Below are 23230 nucleotides of genomic sequence, written 5' to 3'. Positions count from 1 at the left end.
GGAGTAACTTTGAGTGGTGTAGAGTCTTCCATTCAGGAAACGATCATCCATCTTTCTTTGACGTCTCATTTCCTTAGCCATTATATTTTGGCTCTGCATTGCTTTGTTTTATAGTGTCTTGGTGTCAACTTTTTGTGCCAAATGCTAGTTTTGTTAGGTGTATCAAGTAATGAAAACAGAGCACTCTAGAAGAATTTCACAAAAACATTTACATGTATTTAGATCCACATTCCTCATTTACGTACCATAGTGACCATCAGCAAATCTGTTTTAGCTATTTCACACATTGATTATTTTTAGTATTATTCACGCTGACAAATAGCTTGCTTCCTTACATCATATTGTTGTGAATAAAATGTTAAGTTCCAGAGAGAATTATTCATGCATGTAGCTTTTTAATTAAAAGGAGAAAGATTAGTCAACCTTTTTTATGAGATAACCACATTAAAGACAACCTTTAATTACTCTTTTTGAAGTTTCTTTCCCAGTTGCAAACTCAGGTTTCACAATGCATGTTGGGAATGAGCTATCACCTGCAAGGAGAGATTGATCTGATGGTACGTGGAGTCTGAACACCTGCTGACGGGGTGCAGAGGTGCCTGGAAATGCATGCTCTTCATCATGCCGAACAATGGCAGGATGTTTATACTTCCAAAAAGCTGGGGATTAAGACTTTTTGTCATCTCTCCATGTCCCTCTCTTTAGTATATTATTGTTCCTTACAGCTGGTTGTATACACAATTTTCCCATGAGATCTGCTTCACGATTTCCTACACTATATTAGTGTGCCCTTTACACGCCACGCTGTGCCTAATGGATTACCATTTCTGTGTCTTTTCAGAGGACATCCTTTGCGGTGCCATAGCACATGGATTTCAGAACCGCCTGTGAGGAGGTGAGTACGGGGCTTTCTGCTTCTCAAACAGGGAAAACAGAACATAAGCAGGAAAACTTGGCTCCAGTTTACACAGGGGAAACTCTGCTTTTGGTGGAAGACGGAGAGTGTGGGCTGGGCTTTTTTCCTTCCAGATTACATTCTCCTTCTGCAAAGATAGAAAACCTAACGGCTTGGACAGCCTCAGACTTTTAACTCTTTCTTTAGGAAGACTGGAGCATATTGAATATAATTGAGATGCTCCTCTCCATTAACTCTGCACTTTTCAGGTAGTGGAAGTTTTGGAAAGAATTCTTTTCATGTAAACTGTAATAAATTAGAAGACATCTAAGCTTCTTTTCAGCCCTAAAATTCCATGATTTTATGATTCTGATATTATTTAAGCAATTCATGTTATTTAAGTATGAATACACAGCAGTCTAGATTCTCTGTAGAGCAGTCATCATATTTCAGCATGAGTTAAAGTGACACATTACTCTTTCATGTTAAAGAGTATTCAAGTGTGCAGGTCAATAGTGCGTGGACGTGGGGCCTCAGGGAAAATAACCCTCCATCTTAAGGAGAAACACTGTTTCTTTTCTTAACTAAATACGTGACATTCAAAGCATTGTTTTTTTTTATTTTTCAGGCAAAATGCTAATACACGCAGCTTAAAAATGTTTTATATTTGTTTAGAAGCTTTAAATTATTTTTTGTTGTATATAAATAACCCAACAAAAACCAGCGGTAACTGGATTACCTCTGGTAGTGTTAAAATCAAACCCGGGGAAAACTTCAGTTCTTAACCGTGTGAAGACTGCTTTTTAGTGAAATGTCACGTGTTTACAATTCTTGCACGAATTTGTGGAAAGTAACTCCTTATTTTCTTCTAAGCAATTGCAAACGTATCTATTTGAAAATATTTGTCACAGTTGATACAAAGTTCAGGATGTAAATATAAGGTTTTTCAGAAAACTAATAAATTGCTTTTATAGTTCTGTTCTTATGTTTCTACTCTTAATACTTCAAGCATGATAACATTTTAAACATATTTCTATGCTAACATTTGTCAAATTACAATGCAGTTTTCTGTTTAAAAACCTTTCTCACGTGCTGCACTAAATACTATAAGGTCAGAATGTACACCTTATTCATCTTTTTAACTTAGCACTTACTGGTTCATACATTTTTAAAAATTGAATTAATGATCTAGAAGCTTTGTATTTAAAATTTTCATTGTATCATTTCTGGTTTTAATTGCGTACTTAATTTTAAATATAGTAAGTCTTCTATTTACTATGTAACCTTATGTCTTGAGTAGTAAGGCACTCATTGAACCGGAGTGGATATTTGTGTGAATGAGATACATATGGGTCACACGAGATTCACGAGATTCACTTGAGAGAGACTGGACACTGGCCAAATACTATTTTAACAATTGATTTATTTTGGATTTCAGAGGCTGGAATTTACAAGACCTTTCTGTAAACAAAATTGTTTTGATGTATTGATTTGAGATATTTCTCAAATCTGTTAAGATTCAGAAATTCATTTATAATGGTGATACTGTCATATTCTGATCCTTACTTTTAGGTAGTAGCTTTTTGTTCTCTTTTAAGGAGCCTGTTCAGAATCTATACCATTTTAGACTCTGTCTCTAGTAGGGAGTAAAAATGTCTCAAAGTACTGGGCCACAGTTATCCACATGTGGAACACAGAACTCTAAGATGTGCTAAAGATGATCAAATTGCACTGGAGATAAACAGAAGTCAAAAAGCTCCCCGGAAATGTACCGTCTGAGACCACTTAGGTGGACAGAAGCCAGTGAGGTCACTTAGCCTAACTGTCACTCTGCATTAGAGGAAGTTGGAAGGTTTTCTGAAATACCAAGTAGTTACTTCCTTAAAATGGAGCCATCATGTAATTTGGAACTCCTGATTCTAAGTTTAAATCTCATTCTACATGCTACATACTACATTGCTGGAAATGATATCATAGTCAACGTGTTACTCACCCCCCGCAAAAAAAGACAGGGTTTATTTACCTGGCAAGTACCAAATGACTCTCCAGGAGAATGCAGGTTTTGATCAATAGTTTTATTACTTGTTGCAAGGAAGGAGAGCACCTGTGGTATTCTTTGAAGCAGTGTCTCCCAGAGAGAGGTGACAGGAGGGTTCTGTGGGGCAATGGAGAGGGAAGAGTGTGCATGACTTCATGCAGAGGTGGGGATTCAGTTGCGCAGACTCAAGATGTGATTACGCCAGCACACAGGCTGCATGTTATGAAGCTGTAGCTCCTCCGCCTCCTGGGTTCAGGCAATTCTCCTGCCTCAGCCTCCTGAGTGGCTGGGATTACAGGCACGCCCCACCATGCCCAGCTAATTTTTTGTATTTTTAGTAGAGACAGGTTTTCACCATGTTGACCAGGATGGTCTCGATCTCTTGACCTCGGCCTCCCAAAGTGCTGGGATTATAGGTGAGGGTCACTGTGCCCGGCGATTATACGTTTTAACAGCAGAGACAGTCTAGCTTTTCCTCATATTTCAATTTCACATCTACATTCCTTACTATATGACCCATGATTTTGTGTTGATTGTAAACATTCATATTTCTTTATTACATATATTTAATAATTTAATAATTCATACACGTCTGATGCCATTTGATCTTTCACGTGCTGAAATATAATCGATGACTGATCCAATCAACAAGAAGTGAAGGAAATCTCACTATGAAGAGATTATTGCACTAGTTCTTGTCAATTAGTGATTCTTAGCAATGAAAAGAGGGACAACCTGTTCTTGAGATAACAACATGCAAGCGGAAATGAAATCCCTCATGTGTTATAAAGCTAAGTATTGCTGAAGTCCCCGTATGTGATACCAAAAGACAATAATGAGTAATTTTGGGGGTGAACATCTACTTAATGGAATCCATGTGTTTAGGAAAGTGAGGACTCATCTTTGAATAGAATGATCTCAGAAGGCTTCAAAGGGAAGGGAGTCTGGCACTAGAACTTGAACAATGGCTAGAATTTAGTTAAGGAAAAGGCCATGATTAAAAGTAATCCAGGAATGAGAATATGAATCATAAGATGCAATTTGAAGCATCTTCACCTAAAAGAACATTTAGTGTGCGGCTGCTGCCACGCAGTACAGTGTAAGAAATCACGTTACTTCAAACTGCAGGTTTATAAGACAAATTAAATTCTATTTGGCGCTTGAAACATGGAAATACCGCACATACTTGCAAGCGAATTTGCAGTTCTCATCATGGTTTCTGCCTACTTTTTTGTAGTTTCTTGTTTCTTACATCTGATATTGTGAGTATATTTCAAAATCAAAAGAGCATAGATTTTAATGTTTTATGAAAATACATTTTGTACTCTTTGAAAGACTAGAACATTAATTAAAAGGGCCTTAACTTTTAAGTAGAAAATGAACAATATTCTACTTTTATAAAGATCCAACCTAAGTCCTATATTTAAGAAAGTACAAATTCTCAACAAGTTTAAATGTGAGATTTGTTTAAAGAGTAAACCCATGCAAATTCATAAGTGTTTTCTTGATTTGCAGAAAGCATAGCTAATTCATAATTTAAATGTGCTGCCTTTTGGCAATTAAGAAATATTGGTTTTTAATAATTCCTTTAAGCAAATAGTCTCCAATGTGGATTTCGTAAAATCCAGGTACCATGTAGAATCATCCATCGGGCAGAGAAGAACACTTTTGATATAAAATTTTTAAATAATTTATTCCTTTAAAATTACATTTTATGTATATTTTATAAAGTACAAAATAAATTCAAACAGTATCTATATTACACACATTACTTTAATTATTTATTTTATTATACTTTAAGTTCTGAGGTACATGCGCGAATCGTGCAGGATTGTTACATAGGTATACACGGGCCATGGTGGTTTGCTGCCTCCATCCCCGCCATCATCTACATTAGGTAATCCTCCTCTCTAATCCCCCACACCCTGCTATACCTTCCCTAGCTCTCCCACACTCCAACAGGCCCAATGTGTGATGTTCCCCTCCCTATGTCCATGTGTTCTCATTGTTCAACACTCACTTATGAGTGAGAATATGTTTTTCTGTTCTTGTGTTAGTTTGCTGAGAATGACAGTTTCCAGCTTCATCCATGTCCCTGCAAAGGACATGAACTCATCATTTCTTATGGCTGCATAGTATTCCATGGTGTTTATGTGCCACATTTTCTTTGTCCAGTCATCACTGATGGGCATTTGGGTTGGTTCTAAGTCTTTGCTATTGTAAACTGTGCTGCACTGAACATATGTGTGCATGTGTCTTTATAATAGAATGATTTATAATCCTTTGGGTATATACCCAGTAATGGGATTGCTGAGTCAAATGGTATTTCTATTTCTAGGTCCTTGAGGAATCCCCACACTGTCTTCCACAATGGTTGAACTAATTTGCACTGCCACAAACAGTGTCAAACTGTTCCTATTTCTCCACATCCTCTCCAGCATCTGTTGCCTCCATATATTTTAACGATGGCCATTCTAACTGGCGTGAGATGGTATCTCAATGCAGTTTTGATTTGCATTTCTCTAATAATCAGTAACAATGAGTATTTTTTTTTTTGTATGTTTGTTGGTTGCATAAATGTCTTCTTTTGAAAGGTGTCTGTTCATATCCTTCACCCAATTTTGATGGGGTTATTTGAGTTTTTCTTGTAAATTCGTTTAAGTTCTTTGTAGATTCTGGGTGTTAGCCCTTTGTCAGGTGGATAGATTTGTAATCTACCCACAATCCTTTATTTATGTGCAATGGTATGCAAAGTCAGCCAAGTGTGGAGACAAACAATGTTACATTAATAAAAAGAAAGAAGATGAGTGCCTGTCTTCAGTTTACATTAAAATTTGAGACCAATAATTATGTAGGTCATTTTCCATAGCTAAACAATTTGGGTCCACAGATCTGTAAAGACTTTGGAGGTGGAGTTGTTTTAGGTTTGCTGAGCCAACCAGCAGCTGTTTCCATGGTTTAGTCTCCCAATTTTAGCTCCTAAAACACTCCAGGAAGGAGTGGATATCAAATTTCTTCCTATATCAGTCTCCTAGTAGCATGTCTTCGGGGAAGATCATCTGTGAGTTCCAGAATTGTCTCTTACTCATTTTTTCTCTCTAGAGGTAATTCCTTCAATAAATGAAGAACAGCTGGTTCAAGATGATGTTGTTTCTTCTTCTTCTTCTTTTTTTTTTTTTTTCAAAATTATGCACAGCCCATTAGGAGATTCTGGATAACCATAACACTCTCCAGTGAAAAATGCCAATAACCATGTCATTGTATACAGGACGACTGGGCATGGCTTTCTTAAATAATCTGGGATGAGGGAAAGCCGGGCCAGTGCTGAAGAGCCCAGCTGCCCTGGTTGAATCCTAGCCTTTGTTTCTTTCAGTTGCCTCTGCACTTGTCTAATCTGTAAAGGCAGATAGTGCATTGAGTTTTGCTAAGGGAGAAAAACAAATCAATACTGCTTGTCACACAGTGTGCACTATATAAATAAATATTACTAAACAACAAATAAATGAAGTATATGACCACATTTCATGAATGAGCATCTTAGTCCAGCAATGATGATTCTAATCAACACAGTGCCCTGAAATGGAGTTGGTTCATCTTCTTGCATCTCCTGGACAAGCTCTGGCTCTAATGAGCCTGTGTGCCGGTCCCCAGCTTCCTGACTCAGTGTCTGTTTCTGTCAACATTGCTGTCAGACAGTCTCCTAGTAGCACGGCATCTTAACTTGTCCGTTTCTTCTCCATCTTCTACTCTGCAACGAGAAATACATGTAGAACACATAACAGTGAACATATCATCTCCTTGCTTCATTTGTCTATGATGTCCACAGGTAATCTCCTTCTATCAAGGCGCCACTTGCCACCTGGTCCTCTCTGGACATCTCTCCCGCAGCGGCCCCTGCTGGACCACACAGGCTCGGCGGCGAGTGCGCCTTCTTTTTCCTGTGCATTTTCCCACTTCCAAATCTTTACTTATGTGCTCCCTCTTGATTAAAATGGCATTTGCTCCTCGAATTATGGTTTCCTCCATTTATTTTTTCAAGGCAAACCACATGTTTCCTGTTCTCTATAAACCGCCTTCCCTCAAGAATATTCAATTTCCTTCCCCATGTTGCTCCCACATTAGATGTCATATTGTGTTTTATTTATACACGTACTTTCAAAATAAGTGTGAGGCCAGGTGCAATGGCTGATGCCTGTAATTCTAGCACTTTGGGAGGCCAAGACGGGGGGATCACCTGAGGTCAGGAGTTCATGACCAGCCTGGCCAAGATGGTGGTGAAACCCCATCTCTTACTAAAAATACAAAAAAAAACTTAACCAGGTGTGATGGCGAGCACCTGTAATCCCATCTACTCAGGAGGCTAAGGCAGGAGAATTGCTTGAATCAGGGAGGCAGAGGTTGCAGTGAGCCAAGATTGCTCCACTGCACTCCAGCCTGGGCAACAAGAGGAAAACTCCTCAAGAAAAATAAATAAAATAATTACGAATACTATGAGGTCAGGGACTGTTGTCTAATTCTTCTCTGACTCTCTGTTAATGCTGCACAATAATTGCAAAATTAATGAATGTGTGGGATTTTAAACGTATTTTCATGTGCACCAGCTGAATTTCCATGTTAGAACATACATAACATCTCTAGCCCCTGGAAATGTATTTTAAACCATTTTAGGTTTTTGTGTGCTGTTTTTTCCAGCAGCTATTTATTGGAATGTGCGTTTATGAGTGTGTGTGTGTGTATACTTCTGGGTTTTACTCTAACAAAAATCCTAATCATTCTTTATTTTCGGCAACTCTTATCCATTCAGGACCCAAGAGCAAGCTCAAAGGCTGTATTCTGAGTTCCAGAGAAGTATCTAATAATTTGTGAACATTTTACATATGATTTGAGTGAATGTTAGCTTTGACCCTATATAAATTAAATGGGGGCACTCTCATAGCTTTCTTTCAGTTCCTCAAACTCTCCCTGATGATCCTTGGCATCTCTTTGATGTGTACCAAAGTATATTTCTGACGCTTTCAGAGAAAACTCTCCTCTTATCCTGAAGTTCAAACAGAGCATTATTTGTGATTATCAGCTGTTCCGTTACACTTCTGGGGGAAAGTGTCCTGCATATACTGTACTGAAAATCAGCAAATGTGCTCATTTATGATCACTTGGCTTTGATGTATATTTCATATTTCCACTCCTCAGAGTGGCTTCATCACTCAGAATGACTCAATGTTGGCCCCTCTCCAATATCCCATTGTAAGCATGAGTGGCTTTGTGTAAAATCATAGAAAAAGTATGTTCTATATTAGGGAAAGTATAATCTGCTTGTGCTAAAAGCTTTTTTCCTCTAGATGGATCCACTTGAAATATTGTCCAGATCAGTCAGCCTGGTTTCATGAGCATTTGTGTGCTAGCGCCATCGATGAAGAAAAAATGCTGTCCTTTCTCAAGGAAAAGCTTCTGTTTTTCCTAAAAAGACCTCATAGCTTTTACAAAATAATTCTTGATGAATATAAGAATGTATGTGATAGAGGACAAATTAATATGCATCAGCACATGGGAAGAAAAGCAGTTTAGAGGCTGCAGTATATAAATATATTCCCATCAGTATTACAGAGTATTCTTTTACTACTCTGTAATATGGGATCAGACTCCCAGCAATAGCCATGGAAACTCCAAGAAAAAATCTGGTATTATTTGCCTGGGATAGTGTGTGCCTTAAATTTAAGGATAGATTTCACATATAAGTGATACAATATGGTATTTGTCTTTCTGCACCTGGCAATTTTCACTTTGCAAAATGTCCTCTAACCTTATCTGTGTTGTTGCAAATGACAGAATTTCGTTCCTTTTTGTGGCTGAATAGTGTTCCCTTGTGTATAAGTACCACATTTTCTTTATCCATTCATGTGTTGGTGGGCATTTAGGTTGACTTCATATCTTGGCTGTTGTGAATACTGTTACAATAAACGTGGGAGTACAGCTGTCCCTTAGACATACTGATTGCATTTCCTTTGGATATAGGCCCAGTAATGGAATTGCTGAATCAGTTTTTAATTTTTAAGGAAACTTCATCTGTTTTCTATAAAGGATATACTTCTTTCCACTAACAGTCAGAAGAGTTAGCTTTTCTCCTCATCTTCACCAGCATCTGTTATCTTTTGCCTTTCTGTTAGTCACCGTTCTAACCTGGGTGAAGTGGTATCACATTGTGGTTTTGTATTGCATTTTCCTGATAGTGAGTGACATTGGAGTTGAGAGTAGAATGCTGCTTACCACACACTGGGGCACATGGAAGGGTCAGAGATGGGGAGAGGTTGTCAACAGGCACAGTGTTATAGTTAAATGGGAGACATAAGCTCTGTTAGTCTAGAGCACAGTAGGATGACCACAGCTCACAGTAATGGACTGTATATCACAAATAGCTGGAAGAGAGGGTTTTGAGTGTTCTCACAACACATACATTATTAATGTTTAAAGTGATGCATATGCTAATTACCATGATCTGATAATTACACAAAATATACATGTATCAAAGCATCACATTATTTACCATGAATACATACAATTACTATGTGCTAATTTTTAAAAATGAAAAAAATTAATTAACTCTGAGGATAAACATGTATCCCTATGCATTTTCCCACTATGTTAAGAATGACTGGATAATTATTAAATGAAAATGTCATTTTCAAAGTGATCATTATTCCTGTGGACTTTTTGGTGCAGAATAAGAGCTAAAGATGTTCTTGTATCTCAAAGGAATTACCTTTTGTGTCTGTGACAAATGGGAATGTTAAGTGCACTTGTTAGGGAGAATATTTACATTAATGGGATTCATATGCATGTTCTGGATAAATTACAAGACTTATGGACTTCTTTGGTGATTACTAAGGTGCTGGTTCAAAGCTACATAGTATAAATTCAAAAATCTTTAGTGTGTTTTCATAATTTCTCAAAGTGCATAAAGTCAACGGATTGGATTAGGTATCCAAAAATCTTGAGTCTAAAAATACAAAAAAAATAGCTGGGCGTGGTGGGGCATGCATGTAGTCCCAGCTACTCTGGAGGCTGAGGCAGGAAAATTGCTTGAACCTGGGAGGCGGAGGTTGCAATGAGCCAAGATCGCACCACTTCACTCCAGCCTATTGCCTGGTGACGGAGCGAGATTCTGTCTCAAAAAAAAAAAAAAAAAAAAAAAAAATCTTGGTCTTAAACTAGACTCCCCTGTTTTTAATTAGATGTGTTCATTTGGGTAGTTTACTTTCTCTTATTACCCTTACTTCCTTCTAGGTATAAACTGTGTGTGTGTGTGTGTATGTGTGTGTGTGTGTGTGTGTGTGTTCAGACATTTTGTTTTCATTCACGCATGTCTGTGCACGTGTAGATGCATGCACGTGTTTGCTTGTAACTGGCAATGCTGACGTAGTGCAGTTTGGAGCAGGCTGGGGCAGTGGGAGGGGAAATGGAGGAATAGGAGTGTGTGCCTTCTTTTTCAAGTGACCGAAATGCTCTAAAATTGATTACAGTGATTGTTGCACACCACTGATTATATTTAAAAAACATGAATTACGGCTGCGCACGGTGGCTCACGCCTGTAATCCAAGCACTTTGGAGGCCAAGGCAGGAGGATCACCTGAGGTCGGGAGTTCAAGACCAGCCTGACCAACATGGTGAAACCCCATCTTTAAAAAATATATAAATAAATTTTAAAAAAAACATGAATTGTACATTTTAAAGGGTTGAATTGTAAGGAATTTGAACTATATCTCAATAAAGCTATTATTTTTAAATTTTTGGATTACATTTATTAAGCAAAACTCCCATTATTGTAGAAATGTGGTACATGTACTCTAATCCTTACCCCACACATGTTTGTGTGAATTTTGTGACATAGTTTTGATTATCCGAGCGACTGCCTTGCGCCCACCTCTGAAATGTTATTCATCATGTTTTGCTGTAAATGGGCCACAAAATTACAACCTATAAACTAAGTGTATCTTTCTCTCTCTCTCTCTCTCTTTAATCTGAAGACAAAGACAGGGATTTGTTTGCTGCAGGATGGTAACCAGGAGCCTTTCAAAGTCCGGCTGCACTTAGCCAAAGACATTTTGATGATCCAGGAACAGGATGTGATATGTGTGTCTGGTGAGCCTTTCTATTCTGGTGTAAGTAGCTTTTTCTTCTGTTGAAAATTTTGTGGGATTTTTTTGGTTAATAAAAATGTTTATTCACAGAACATTTTAAACATGTTTTTCTTTCAGCCAGCTAGTCAATGGTTCTGCCTGTAACTTTTTGCCTACATCATTAAGTAAGCAGTGGCCCTGTATGATCATCTTTCCTGGGGTCTGTGAATACACATTTTGGGTCTGTAGTTAGCCTGTCTATGAATCCTAGCTGTCATCATATGATGGGAGTGACACTCACATTTTCTGATCATTCCACATTTGAGAACTGTGCATATCGATGTCCTCTGCCCTCCTCTTATCTTGCATGCCATTGAACTATTGAGAGTGGTGCCAGGGTGGGGCCCATCCTTCAGCATCAAAGAAGCAGGAGGCTTTAGGCAGAAGTCACTGAACTCAGCCTGAATGATGCTTCCCTGCAATAGTGACTGAATAATTCCGTGGGCCTCCCTAATGGAATTATGACCAAGTGCAAATTCTTTTCTCCAATGCTCCAATCTATTGACACATTACACTGCTGCTAATCTAGCTTCAGTAAAAGCCATAAATTACAGTGCAAAGCTTACTTATGAGTGCTATACTTACTCATGTCCAGGGAGCATAGCTGTGGAAGACATCCTTTCATGGCATTAGATTTTATTCTACAAAAAGACATCATCATAAAACTAGTTCTGGAGTTTATCATTCATTGTGTAATAACACCCTTAAATGCAACGACGCTGCCTTATATGATCTCAGGAGAAGATGATAGACAGTATCATGTACTCTGCCCCCCGCGTTGCCCAAACCTCTGCAGCTATTTAGCATGTATATTTAATTTTCACCTTATTAACAGCTTTACCTTGGAGTGTTTAGTTGGTGGTGAATAATGCTGAGCTCAAATTCTCACATCAGTTCTTACTAACACCCTCTGGGAGTCATACAAGGCCCTAAATCAATAGGCCTTTGCCAACTAAAGATAATAGACGTTTTGCAGACTGTTCACTATTCTTTTGTCGCAGACCATTTAAATCATTCTGAATCATGGGCCTGGATGTCAAGGCTGATTAAGCTGTTCCCAAGGGGTTGTCCTTCCTTCCCTTTGGTTAATAATAGAGAAGTGGCATGAGTCACATGACCCTCTAGAATAAATATCTCACACTGGTGCCAAGTCACATGACCCTCTAGAATAAATACATCACACTGGTGCCGGATCAAAGAAATACAATCAGTAAAACTTAGTACCTCAATACTGAAATAATATTAATGATTTTAAATTTCACAGTCAGTAATAGCTGACACACATAGACCTACTCTCTCTTTTAAAGATAATTGTGCATATAAATAAAGCTCAGAGGGTTGGGAAGAAGGAAGACAGAGTTAAGGAGAAACATCTTGTGGCATTGTCAACAAGCACAAAAGCATGTGACAAAATTCAACATCCATTACAAAATACTTTCAGCAAGATATGAATAGACAAGAATTTTCTTAGTATGACAACTGTCATGTAACCAAAGCCTCTCATTAATATGTGAGTTAACGTTGAGCATTCTCTCTGAGATTGAAAGCAAGTCAAGAGTAATACCTTGGCTCATTAATCAGTGTTGCTTACTATGCTCCTACAGTAAGTCAAAATTATATATAAACAACAAAAATTATACAGGAAGAGGCAAAATGGCTTTACTTACAGATTTCAGGATGGTATGCATAGAAAACCTTAAGAATTCTACCAAAGATAGAATAATACAAATATTTAGTCAGGTTGCTGGGAATAAGGACAATAGCCCAAGTTAATTGTGTTTCTAAAATTACCTACAAGCAACTAGAAATAAAATAAAAATACAATCTATGATACCTCAAAAAGACAATACATTTAGGAACAAATTTAACAAAAGATGTATGTGATATATATCCTGAAAACTATGAAACTATGCTGAAGGAAATTAAAAGAAATAAACAAATAAATGGAGAAATAAAACATGATCATAAATTGAAAGCTAAGTACTGATAAGCTGTCACATCTTTCCAAATACCCCAAACCAGTCAAAACCCCAAAATACTTTTGTAGATATGTACAAGTGGATTCCAAAATTTACATGGAAATACAAGGACATACACTAACCAGAGCAATCTTGAATAAAATGAGCAAAGTTGGAGTGTTTATTTTACCTGATTTCAGAGCTTACTCTAAGATTCTAATAATAAACACAGTGTGATGTTGTGATAAGTTCAGGCATATGAGTCAATGGGACATTATAAAGAGTCCAAAAATAGACCCACTCTTATATGGTCAGCTATGTTTCGTTTTTTAATTGAAGTAAAATTGGCATAATATAAAATGTACCATCTTAACTGTTTTTAAGTATAAAGTTCAGTAGCATTTCGTGCATTCACTTTGTGGTGTGACTATCACCACCGTGCATTGCCAGAATGTTTATCATGCCATACTGAAACTCTAGACACGCGGAATAGTAACTCTCTATGCTCTCCTTCTTTTAACCTCTGGTAACCACTGTTCTGCTTTCTGCCTCTACATTTGACTATTCTGGGTAACTCTTGTAGGTGGAATCATACAATATCTGACCTTTTGTGGATGGCTTCTTTCAATTACCATGTCAAGATTCATCCATTTTGAAACATATATCAGAATTTCATTCATTTCAAAGCCTGAATAGTATTCCATTCTATATTTATACCACCTTTTGTTTATTTACTCACTCAGTAGTGGACAGTGAGATCATTTCCACCTTGGCTCTTTGAAAAATATCTCTAGAAACATGGGTATACAAATATGTTTGAGTCATCACTTTCAATTATTTGCTGTATATACTCAGAAGTGAAATTGCTGGATAAAATAATAATTCTTTGCTCAACGTCTTAAGAAACTGCCATACTCTTTTTCACAGTAGTTGTACCATTTACCATTTCAACAAGCAAAATGCAAGGGTTCCATCTTCTCCACGTTCATGCCAAGCCTGTTGTTTTCTGTGGTTTTGATAATAGCTATCCAAACAAGCGTGAGGTTGAATCTCACTGTGGTTTTCATTTGCATCCTCCTATTGATTAATAATGTAGAGCACCATTTTATATACTTATTTTCAACTTGTACATCATCTTTGAATAAATGTCTATTCATATCCTTTGTCTATTTTTGAATTGGATTGATTTTGGTGCTGAGTCGCAGGAGTCCTTAATGTATTTTAGATATTAATCCCTTATCAGATATGTGATTTGATCACAATTTCTCCCGAATTGTGGGTTGCCTTTTTAACTCTATTAATAGTATTTTTAATGTACAAAAGTTTTAAATTTTAATAAAATCCAATGTCAATTTTTTCTTCTCTTGGTTGTACCTTTTGTACCATCTCCAAGAAATAATTGCCAAATTCAACGTCATGAATCTTTCCCCCTATATTTTCTTCTAAGGTTTTAAAATTTTTACTATTACTTGTAGATTTGGTTATATTTTAAGTTAGTTTCTGTACATGGCATTAGGTAAGGGTGCAACTTCATTCTTTAGCATTTGGATATCCAGTCCAAAATCATATACCATATACATAAACATTTATCTGTGGGCTCTCTATTCTAGTTTATTTGTCTATGTTATTTGTCTTTTTGCCAGTCACACACAGTTGTGTCTTTTGTTTGTTTGTTTTTACTGTAGCTTTATAGCAAATTTTGAGATCAGCTAATATGGGTTCCTTAAGATCTCATATAAATATTAGAATGGATTTTTCTATTTCTGAAAAAATTCCATTGCAATTTTGATAAAGATTGTGCTAAGTCTGTAGATCACTTACAGTAATATGGACGTGTTAATACTAGTAAGCTTTCTAATAGATGAACATGGCATCTTTCCATTTATTTATGTGTACTCTAAGTTCTTTTAGCAATATTTTGTTGTTTTCAGAGTACAAGTTTTTCAGCTCCTTGCTTAAGTTAAACACTTAATATTTGATAATTTTTGATAATATTGCTAAGAAATTATTTCCTTAATTTCCTTTCTGGACTATTTATTGGCAGTGCATAGAAATGTAATGGATATTTAAATTTTGATTTTGTATTTTGCTACTTTGCTGAATTTATTAGTTCTAATGGTTTATTATGGAATGTTTATAGTTTCCTACATACAAGAATATGTCACCTGCGATTAGAGATAACTTCACTTACTCACTTCAAATTTGGATGACTATTATTTCTTTTACCTGCTTTATTACTCTGGTTAGGATTTACAATGCTATGCTGAACAGAAGTGGTAAAAGCAGACATTTTCTTCTTATTCAAGATCTTATATTCAAGATCTTAAAGAAGAAGCTTTACTTTTGAGTATGATATTTGCTGTGAATTTTTCATATACAACCTTTGTTATGGTGAGGTTGTTTTCTTCTATTTCTAGTTGGTTCAGTATTCAGTGTTGAATTTTATAATGGAAAAATATTGAAATTTGTCAAATGCTTTCTCTGAATCAATTGAGCTGATCATGTGCGTTTTTAAAATTTTTTTCTTCTGTGCTACAAGCTGCTTTCCTTACCTGAAAGTACTTCCTGGGACTCCTGTCCCGGGAAGGAATTGTATCTTCTAGGTCTGCATCTAGGGAAAGGCAATTTACAATAGCGAATGTAGCATGCTGTACTTTCAGACTGCCAGATTTTCTCTGGGAAAACTCCCTTTGTCCGTTTTTTAAAACCTCTCTCTGGTAAAGGCCCTCAGGCACCTCTGTATTAAAAAAGACCCTCTTTAAACTTGACCCTTCACAGTGCACTGTTTGTGTTGTATTGTCACATGTGCTCTCTGGAACTTATCACCTAATTATGAGAGGAGTTTAATACAGTAAGAGATTAGGGCAGAGATAATCATCCAACTTTGGAGAGCAGAAAGTCATATATGAGTATTACAACAAATAGAGTGCTAAATCTCAATCTGCTTCAGTGAGCAGAAAGGGTAAAAGAACGTTCCAAGAAAAGGCAGATGTTTTTCTGAGAAACCCCAGGCAAGGATGCTGTTCTGTTATCTAGAAGTAATGCTCTGAAGGCCGGAGTGGAAAATGGGACAGTCAGGGCCCGGGGACTGAGAACAGGATGGCTCTCATGCAGTTTACTCACGAGCAGGGGAAATGAAGCTCCACTCTGCTGAAAAATCCTGAGAACTATATACTGTCATAGTTTTTTTCTACAGCCCCACAATAGAGAGGAAGCTGTTGTTTATATCTTCATATCTATTACATTAGCTGAAGGCTGCTTCTAGAACAGTCTTTGACACTTTTTACCCATCTTGCTCAGGCTGAAAGGAAGTGTTACAATTCAGTCCATTTCTTCTTGCACACTGCACAGAAAAAGCCAATGCAATGAGACAGCAGGTAGTGCCGTAAAGAAAGAGGTTAATACTGGCAAGGCAGCAAAGAGGACAGGAGATATTTCTCAAATCGGTCTGCCTGGATATTTGAAGACTAAGGTTTTAAGGACAGTTTGGTGGGCAGGCATCTAGGGAATGTGTTCTACTGACTGGTTGTATCAGGCCTAAATCACACTGCTGCCAAAACTGTCTTCAGTCACTTAGTTAATCCTGGTGGAGTCACTGGTCTGGGTGGCATTAGCTGGTCTACCAGAATGCAAAGTCTGAAAAACATCTCAAAGACCAGGCTGAGGTTTCACAATAGTGATGTTACCTAGAGGGTAATTGGGGATGTTACAAATCTTCAAACCACTGGCTGTGTGAATACTGAACAGTAAGCAGTTGTAAAAAGCAATCTAGGAAACAATGCCTAAGTGTCATTTATGCCTATATCTTAGCAGAATTCAGGCCTTAGCATAATTACAACCTTGTGGCCTTTCATTCGTTTTACAAAGGCAGATTCAATCCCCAAATAGGGAAAAGGTTAACATTGGGAAAGGATTTTTGTCATTCTTGGTTTAAAATTAAACTATAAACTAAATTTTCCTATTAAATTATCAAGTAAATTCCTCCCATAGTTATCTCGGCCTATGCACAGACATTAGCCTTTTTAAAGGCAGTGAGCTTGTGAGGTTAGAAGCACCAAGGAGTCAGTTCTGCTGCATTTCTCTCATCGTTGTAATGGTGCAAAAGAGGTTCCAAAAGCCCTTGTGGACTGGGATTCAGGGGTGGCAGTGGGACAAGGTCTGGGATAGGGAGTTCGTGTCAGGCCTGACAGTGTCTGAATATCTGCACCAAAAGCAAGAGACAGTGCCACCAACCCCACATTGACCTAATGACCATGGAGGATAAACACCGGGACATGAGCCCAGGTAAAAGGCTCACTCTGAGGGAGGGGGCACAGAACTGAGCATTTGGAGAAGCTCTAGTCAGGCAAAATGTTGGTATCTGAAAATCAAGGATTGGCATATAGGCCAAAACCCCGGTGTCATGCCAAGTGATCCTCTTAGCTACTTGCTCTGAATTCCTGGACATATTGTAGGGTTTAGCTCAGAAACCAGAATTGAGAATTCATGGTAAATATATAAGGGTAGCCTCTGTGAGATGGCAGGATACAGGATTTGGATAGTGAAGGGACCCCTGAGAAACGGCTTTGCTTCACAAAACCTCTGGAGTTAGGGAGAGGAAACCATGTAGACAGCTAACAGTTCCAGGGTCCGTGCCAGAACACCACAGCCTGATAAACTTGCCGCTGAGCTCCAGGGCTTTATCAGGGTGAGTTCATAATGAAGGTGACTTAACAATAACACCCATCATATGGGGCTTAAACCTGCTCACCATTTCCTGATTAGTAGGTCTGGGAGTTTATAATAGAACCCAGGTAGCATCTGAGAGGCTTGAGGAGGTGGTGCAGAGGAAAAGCACTCTGACATATTTAGCACATCTGATTCTGATTCTAGTTACATACAGAAAGTCCTATAAAATACTGATCATTTAGAGAAGTGTGTCAACATTTTCACCTACAAGAGACAGCTAGAGAGTTAAAACTGGAATATCCAATGCATTTACTGTGACTTCTGTCAGCAGAATACTGCTTGCTTCAAGAGCCTTCTATTAGCTACCTTTGAGGAACATTCTGTGATTTATTCAGAGATTATGCAGTTGGAGTTTTAGCATTGAGTTCGTATCAGATAAAACCTGTTTCATCTGTGATCATTTTAAAATAGCTACAAAACGTAGGCAGCAATTATTGAAGATCTTTAGGTGCAGATAGTAGAGTGACTGCTGATCAGAATGATGCATGGCAGCTGTCAGATGTGTTAGAGCTTCAGTTAACATACAAGAAAGGGATCCTCTTCCCCTGGTGCTCAGACATCCAACATTCACTTCCTGTCATCCTTCTAAATGATTTATCACTCTAAGACAGAGATATCTGTGGTTGTTCTCATGATAGTATACCCTTCAAAGTGCCCTGATGAAAAACTAAATTTAGCCTGTGCTAATTTCAAATATTGACAAATATTTTTAAAAGGCAAATGGGGGTAAAATCAATACAAGATAGCTATCTATTTCCTCATAGAGACCAGTTTCATAGGTGTTGCTAGTAAAAGGTAGGAAAACCGTGAAGAATTACAGAGCTTAAATTCCAAATATGGCAGAACTATCAGATACATAGCATCAGTACAATCAGTACGTCAGTCTAATGGGCACCATTAGACTTTAAATTCAACAAAACAACTTCTTCCAGTCTCCTTGTGGGATAAACTATGCAATTAGCAATCCCAGGAGTGAAACCACAATTTCCGGAACATAACATTAAGAGAACTGATTTCTACTTTTAACTTTGGAATTTGTACTGGCTTCCACAAGGGTGTGACATAATGTAGGATCTGACGTTTTGAGTTTCATTATCTGTAACAATGTGATCAGGAGAGAGAAAGTGTCTAGACTAGTTTACTTATTACCAATAGATTCTTAATAGATCATCTGGGAGGGATGGAGTGTACGGGCTTAGATGGAAGGTCATTTTTTCTTTATCCCACGTCACAGAGCTACTCACTGAAATCTGTCAAAATGAAGATCAGAGTCTACATACACACACATGCACAAAACACACATTGTGTATTTTTTAAACTTTTAAAAATAATTTTCGTATGCCCATGTTATTTATTTGCTGATTTTAATGAGACTGCATTCTTCTTTTATTTAAAAATATTTTGACAAAGAATATATATATATATTCAAGGTTTACAATATGATGACTTGATAGATGTATATACAAACCTTGTGTAATGATTCTTACAATGTTTTTTTTGTGTGTGAAATCCATTGTTAAGTATAAGATGCACATTAAGGATATTTACCTTAACGTATTTTGTTAAACCTAGCATTGTTAAAGCCACTTGTTATCATGCATCTTATTTTACCTTTAAAAGAATTTTAAAATGAGATTTTCCTTATACATATAAAGCAAATTTATTGACAACTCTTTAATACTTAGTTTTTCTCATATTTTACACATAATTGTCTTTCTATGGGGCACTAAAAGTAACTCCTCTCATCTTTCTTTCAGTCCATACTCTTTCTTTGATAGATTGACTCTGTTATTTAAATGATTGAATTTCTGAATCTGATTATTATGTTTTTCATGTCTAAATTAATATAATAGTATCTATCTCTGGGTAATTGTGAAGATTAAAAAAGTGAATACAAGTAAAACAGAACGCAGTCTCTGGCACGTGCTAGGGGCTCAACAAATAGTATCTCCATTACCATGACACATGATACAATGTAGGTGTGTTTAGACATGGTGATACACGGAGTACAGAGGCTTAGGTTAGGAACTGCTTTCCAGAGGATGTGGTTAAGGTCCCACCTCTTAAATAGAAGGCAGAATTTTCAGGATGTTTGTAATTTTGCAAGATATGTGTAAGTAGCCAGCATTCTAAGCAGACAAAAAATGTATACAAAATTACCAACTACTAACCCATAAAAGAGCAAGCCATAATCAAGGATTGTTTAGTCTCGGAACATGATGCTTGCAGGATACATCTGGGAAGGATGTAAGGTGGGGTGCAAAGCGTATTGGGGGGTTGTGGTGCTACCAATGTAGGGAGCAATTTAAGCAGCAAAACCAAGTTGTAGACCAGAAAAAGCTTAGAACATTTAGAACAAATGCAGTGTTGTCATAGACCAATATCAAGATGGAAACTAAAATCAGCTACTTAGAGCAACGATGCCTGGTTAATTAGAACAATGATGGCTGGCTTATTAGTCATATTGCTCACATTTGTGATTTTACAGATTTGTCATACTTACTTACAAAATACATGTTATGTTTATATAAATGAATTGTATAGCGTTAAATGTAAGTTTAAAGTTCAAGAGGCATGTGATCAATCATGTGCCCATCACCAGCTTAAGAAACACTTTGTTACCTGCAACTCCAAGGCCCTCAGAGATCCCCTTGCCATTACTCCCCACCACTACAAAGAGAGACTAGTGCATGCTTTGCGTTTATAATCCCTTAAGTGTCTTTATCTGTTGACTGCATATAAAGCCGTCCTTAAGCCATATAAATGTGTATACGTACATCTATGTATACACACATATGTGTGCATGCGTATGTGTACATGTGTGTATGTGTGTACATATATATGTTAGGTGATGTATTAGTAGCTATAACAATTACATAAATAGATGATAAAAACAAAGAAATAGATTATAGGTAGAGGTAGATAGATACATACATACACAGATGCATGGAAGGATGACAGATATAGACAGATGATTGATAGATATTGCTAGATTAATTTAACAGTGTTTATTTGTGTTTTTTTTCTTCTTCCTTAAAAAAGGTTGACAGTTTGATGTAATTTTGTTATATTTTGATCCCTTAGCTCTCATATTGAGTTTTGGTGTTTGAGAAAGCCTGCCATCTATCTTTGTAGAAAAGCTGTCTCTTCCCTCTGAGTGTTGAAGATTTCCAAATCCATGCCAGCTCACAGCCCGTGGTAATCTAGTGTGTCACTCTGATGTATCTATCTGAAGATTTATTTCCTTTGATTGGGAGTCATAAGACTGGAATATAAGAATTTTTGTATTTTTTCAGTTCTGAAGATTTTTTAGCCGTTGTCTTTGAAAAGCCTGCTTTCTATTCTCTGTATTCTTTTCTCCAGTCACATTGGATGGATGTTAGATCAGTTCCCTGGATTCTCCATTTTCTTACCTTTTCTTATGTTTTACACTTGTCTGCCCTCTGTGGACTGCTATAGGCAACTCCCCCATCTTCCCTTCAGTTCACTCTCTCTCTCTCTTCGGTTAAAAACATGATATCCTGAATCAGAAACTTAATAAATAGTTTAAATTGAATCTATAATTTAAGCTATTTATTGAATTTCTGATTCTGGCTATTTTGTTTTTCACTTCTGGAAGTTCTATTCTGTCCTATTTTATATTTACCTCATAGTATTTTACATCACGAGCATACATTTGATGTCTCCTTTCTATTAATATTAATCTTCTTAGACAATCCTATTTGTATGCTGCATCTGCAATTGCAGGATCTGTAGTCTTTATAGATCTGACTCTTTTATCTGTTCTTCATTCTGCTGCTGATGCGCTCACTGTGTTCTATTTCCCCCTGGGATTTCTCGCTGTGAGCTCAAGATCCTTGGTGATTCGTGAGTATCCCTCGGTTTGGCTCTATAATGTGTTATGAAGACAATTTACATTCGCTTCTTCCAGGGGCAAGAGGGTATTAGCAACCCAGATATCCTTTAAAATAAATTCTCAGTTATACAGGGAGAGACAGCTCATCACACACTCACCTGTGGACCAATTCACAAAATCTCAGGAGAACTGGTTTTTAATTCTTTCATCCAGATCTGAGTTCAAGATCAGCAAGTTTTTTACTGTAATCCTTTGGGTGATAGGAATGGCTTTTCATACTGACGCACTAAGAGGATTTTCTGTGCAGGTAACAGTGCCTCTCCTCTCCTGCGCCGGTCCTGCCGGTGGCAACCTTGAGTGTTGTCTTTGGGCCCTTGCTGTATAGAATTCTTACATGTGAATCTTTATACTTCATCATAATTCCTGACAACTGAGACATTTTTCTTCTTTCCTTATTACTCTGGTTGCATATTTGACATTATTTTTGTTTATTTTGTTCATCATTTTATTGGGTGTTGTCTTTGAAAGGGATTTTAATATATTTGACTCAAAGGAGTGTCAGACAAGATTAGTTGTATGTGTGTGCGTCTGTGTAAGTGTGTGTGTGTGTCTGTGTGTGTGTAGGTGGGTCTGTGTGTGTGTGGATGTGGGTGTAGGTGGGTGTTTCTGGAAAAGCTATCAGCTATGAAATGGTACAGGCTTGACTTCTGATCTCAGTCTCCCCATTTGGCATCTTTGTGAACCCGTGTGATTTCTTGCCTTCTCTGAATCATGATTCCTATGAGTGAAAAGCAGAGACCACTTACTATACATAGTTCACTGTGGCAAAATTAAATGAGATTGCATTGCCTACGTGACCACTGGAAGAGAACAATAAAGATGGTCCCTTCTTCCTTTCAGCTTCTAAACTGTTCACGTGTGTTTATCTTAACCCCACAACCTTATTTGCAATCATGAATATTTGCTAAAACAATAAAAGAATTACTCATCTCGATAATTGTTTTTCTCTAATTCACTTTGCCTGAAATTTTAAACGATTATCTTGGATGAGTAATTTGTGCTAGAAAAATAATCTTTCTGCATAAAATTAGAAAATAAAACTTCTCACCTTAAAATAAATCTTTTGTGATTGAACAAAATGCTCTTTAAATGCAAAGGTGTTTCATTATTACTACTTTAAGCCAAAGAGTTCTCAAAATAGCAGTAGTGTAAGGCAGCCTGGGGGTATTCCAAAGACTATAGACTTAAGAAGTTTATATTGCTTCTGCAGAAAGGCATTTAAATCAAACAGGAAATACCTAAATGAGATTGAATATAAACTAATAGGCTAAAATCTATATTGTTCTGGAAATACGTAATCAGAACACACTAGAAAGTGAAATGAAATACATAATTATGTAAGAATAAGTTTAACATAATTGATATAAATATTTACTTAATCTACATGTTAACCCACTATATCAAGGAGTAAAATTTTTTGGTTAAAATTTCTCATTTTTGTCAAGAATGTATTTGTAATTTCCTCCCCCCTGAAACAGTTCCTCAGTTGTTTTAGTAGCACAAGTAGAGAAATTTAATTAA

General features: G+C 37.0%; 1 protein-coding gene across 7 annotated transcripts in view; it reads left to right on the top strand.

The window, feature by feature from the left end:
• Positions 1-23230, top strand: part of SNTG1 (syntrophin gamma 1) — a 924527-nt gene that overhangs the window by 487352 nt on the left and 413945 nt on the right. For 5 of the 7 annotated variants that reach the window (XM_017965333.4, XM_035276805.3, XM_035276806.3 and 2 more), the window contains 2 exons: positions 842-895; positions 10955-11089. In XM_017965333.4, the coding sequence (XP_017820822.2) occupies positions 869-895; positions 10955-11089 (162 nt within the window). In that variant the 5' untranslated portion in view covers positions 842-868. The remainder of the gene's footprint in view (positions 1-841; positions 896-10954; positions 11090-23230) is intronic. The other 2 variants (XM_054246489.2, XM_054246490.2) reach the window with 1 other exon arrangement.

The sequence above is a fragment of the Callithrix jacchus genome, chromosome 16, assembly GCF_049354715.1.
Source record: "Callithrix jacchus isolate 240 chromosome 16, calJac240_pri, whole genome shotgun sequence".
NCBI classification, from domain to species: domain Eukaryota; kingdom Metazoa; phylum Chordata; class Mammalia; order Primates; family Cebidae; genus Callithrix; species Callithrix jacchus.
The sequence above is the reverse complement of the archived record's forward strand: the minus strand, read 5'-3'. Positions and strand labels throughout refer to the sequence as shown.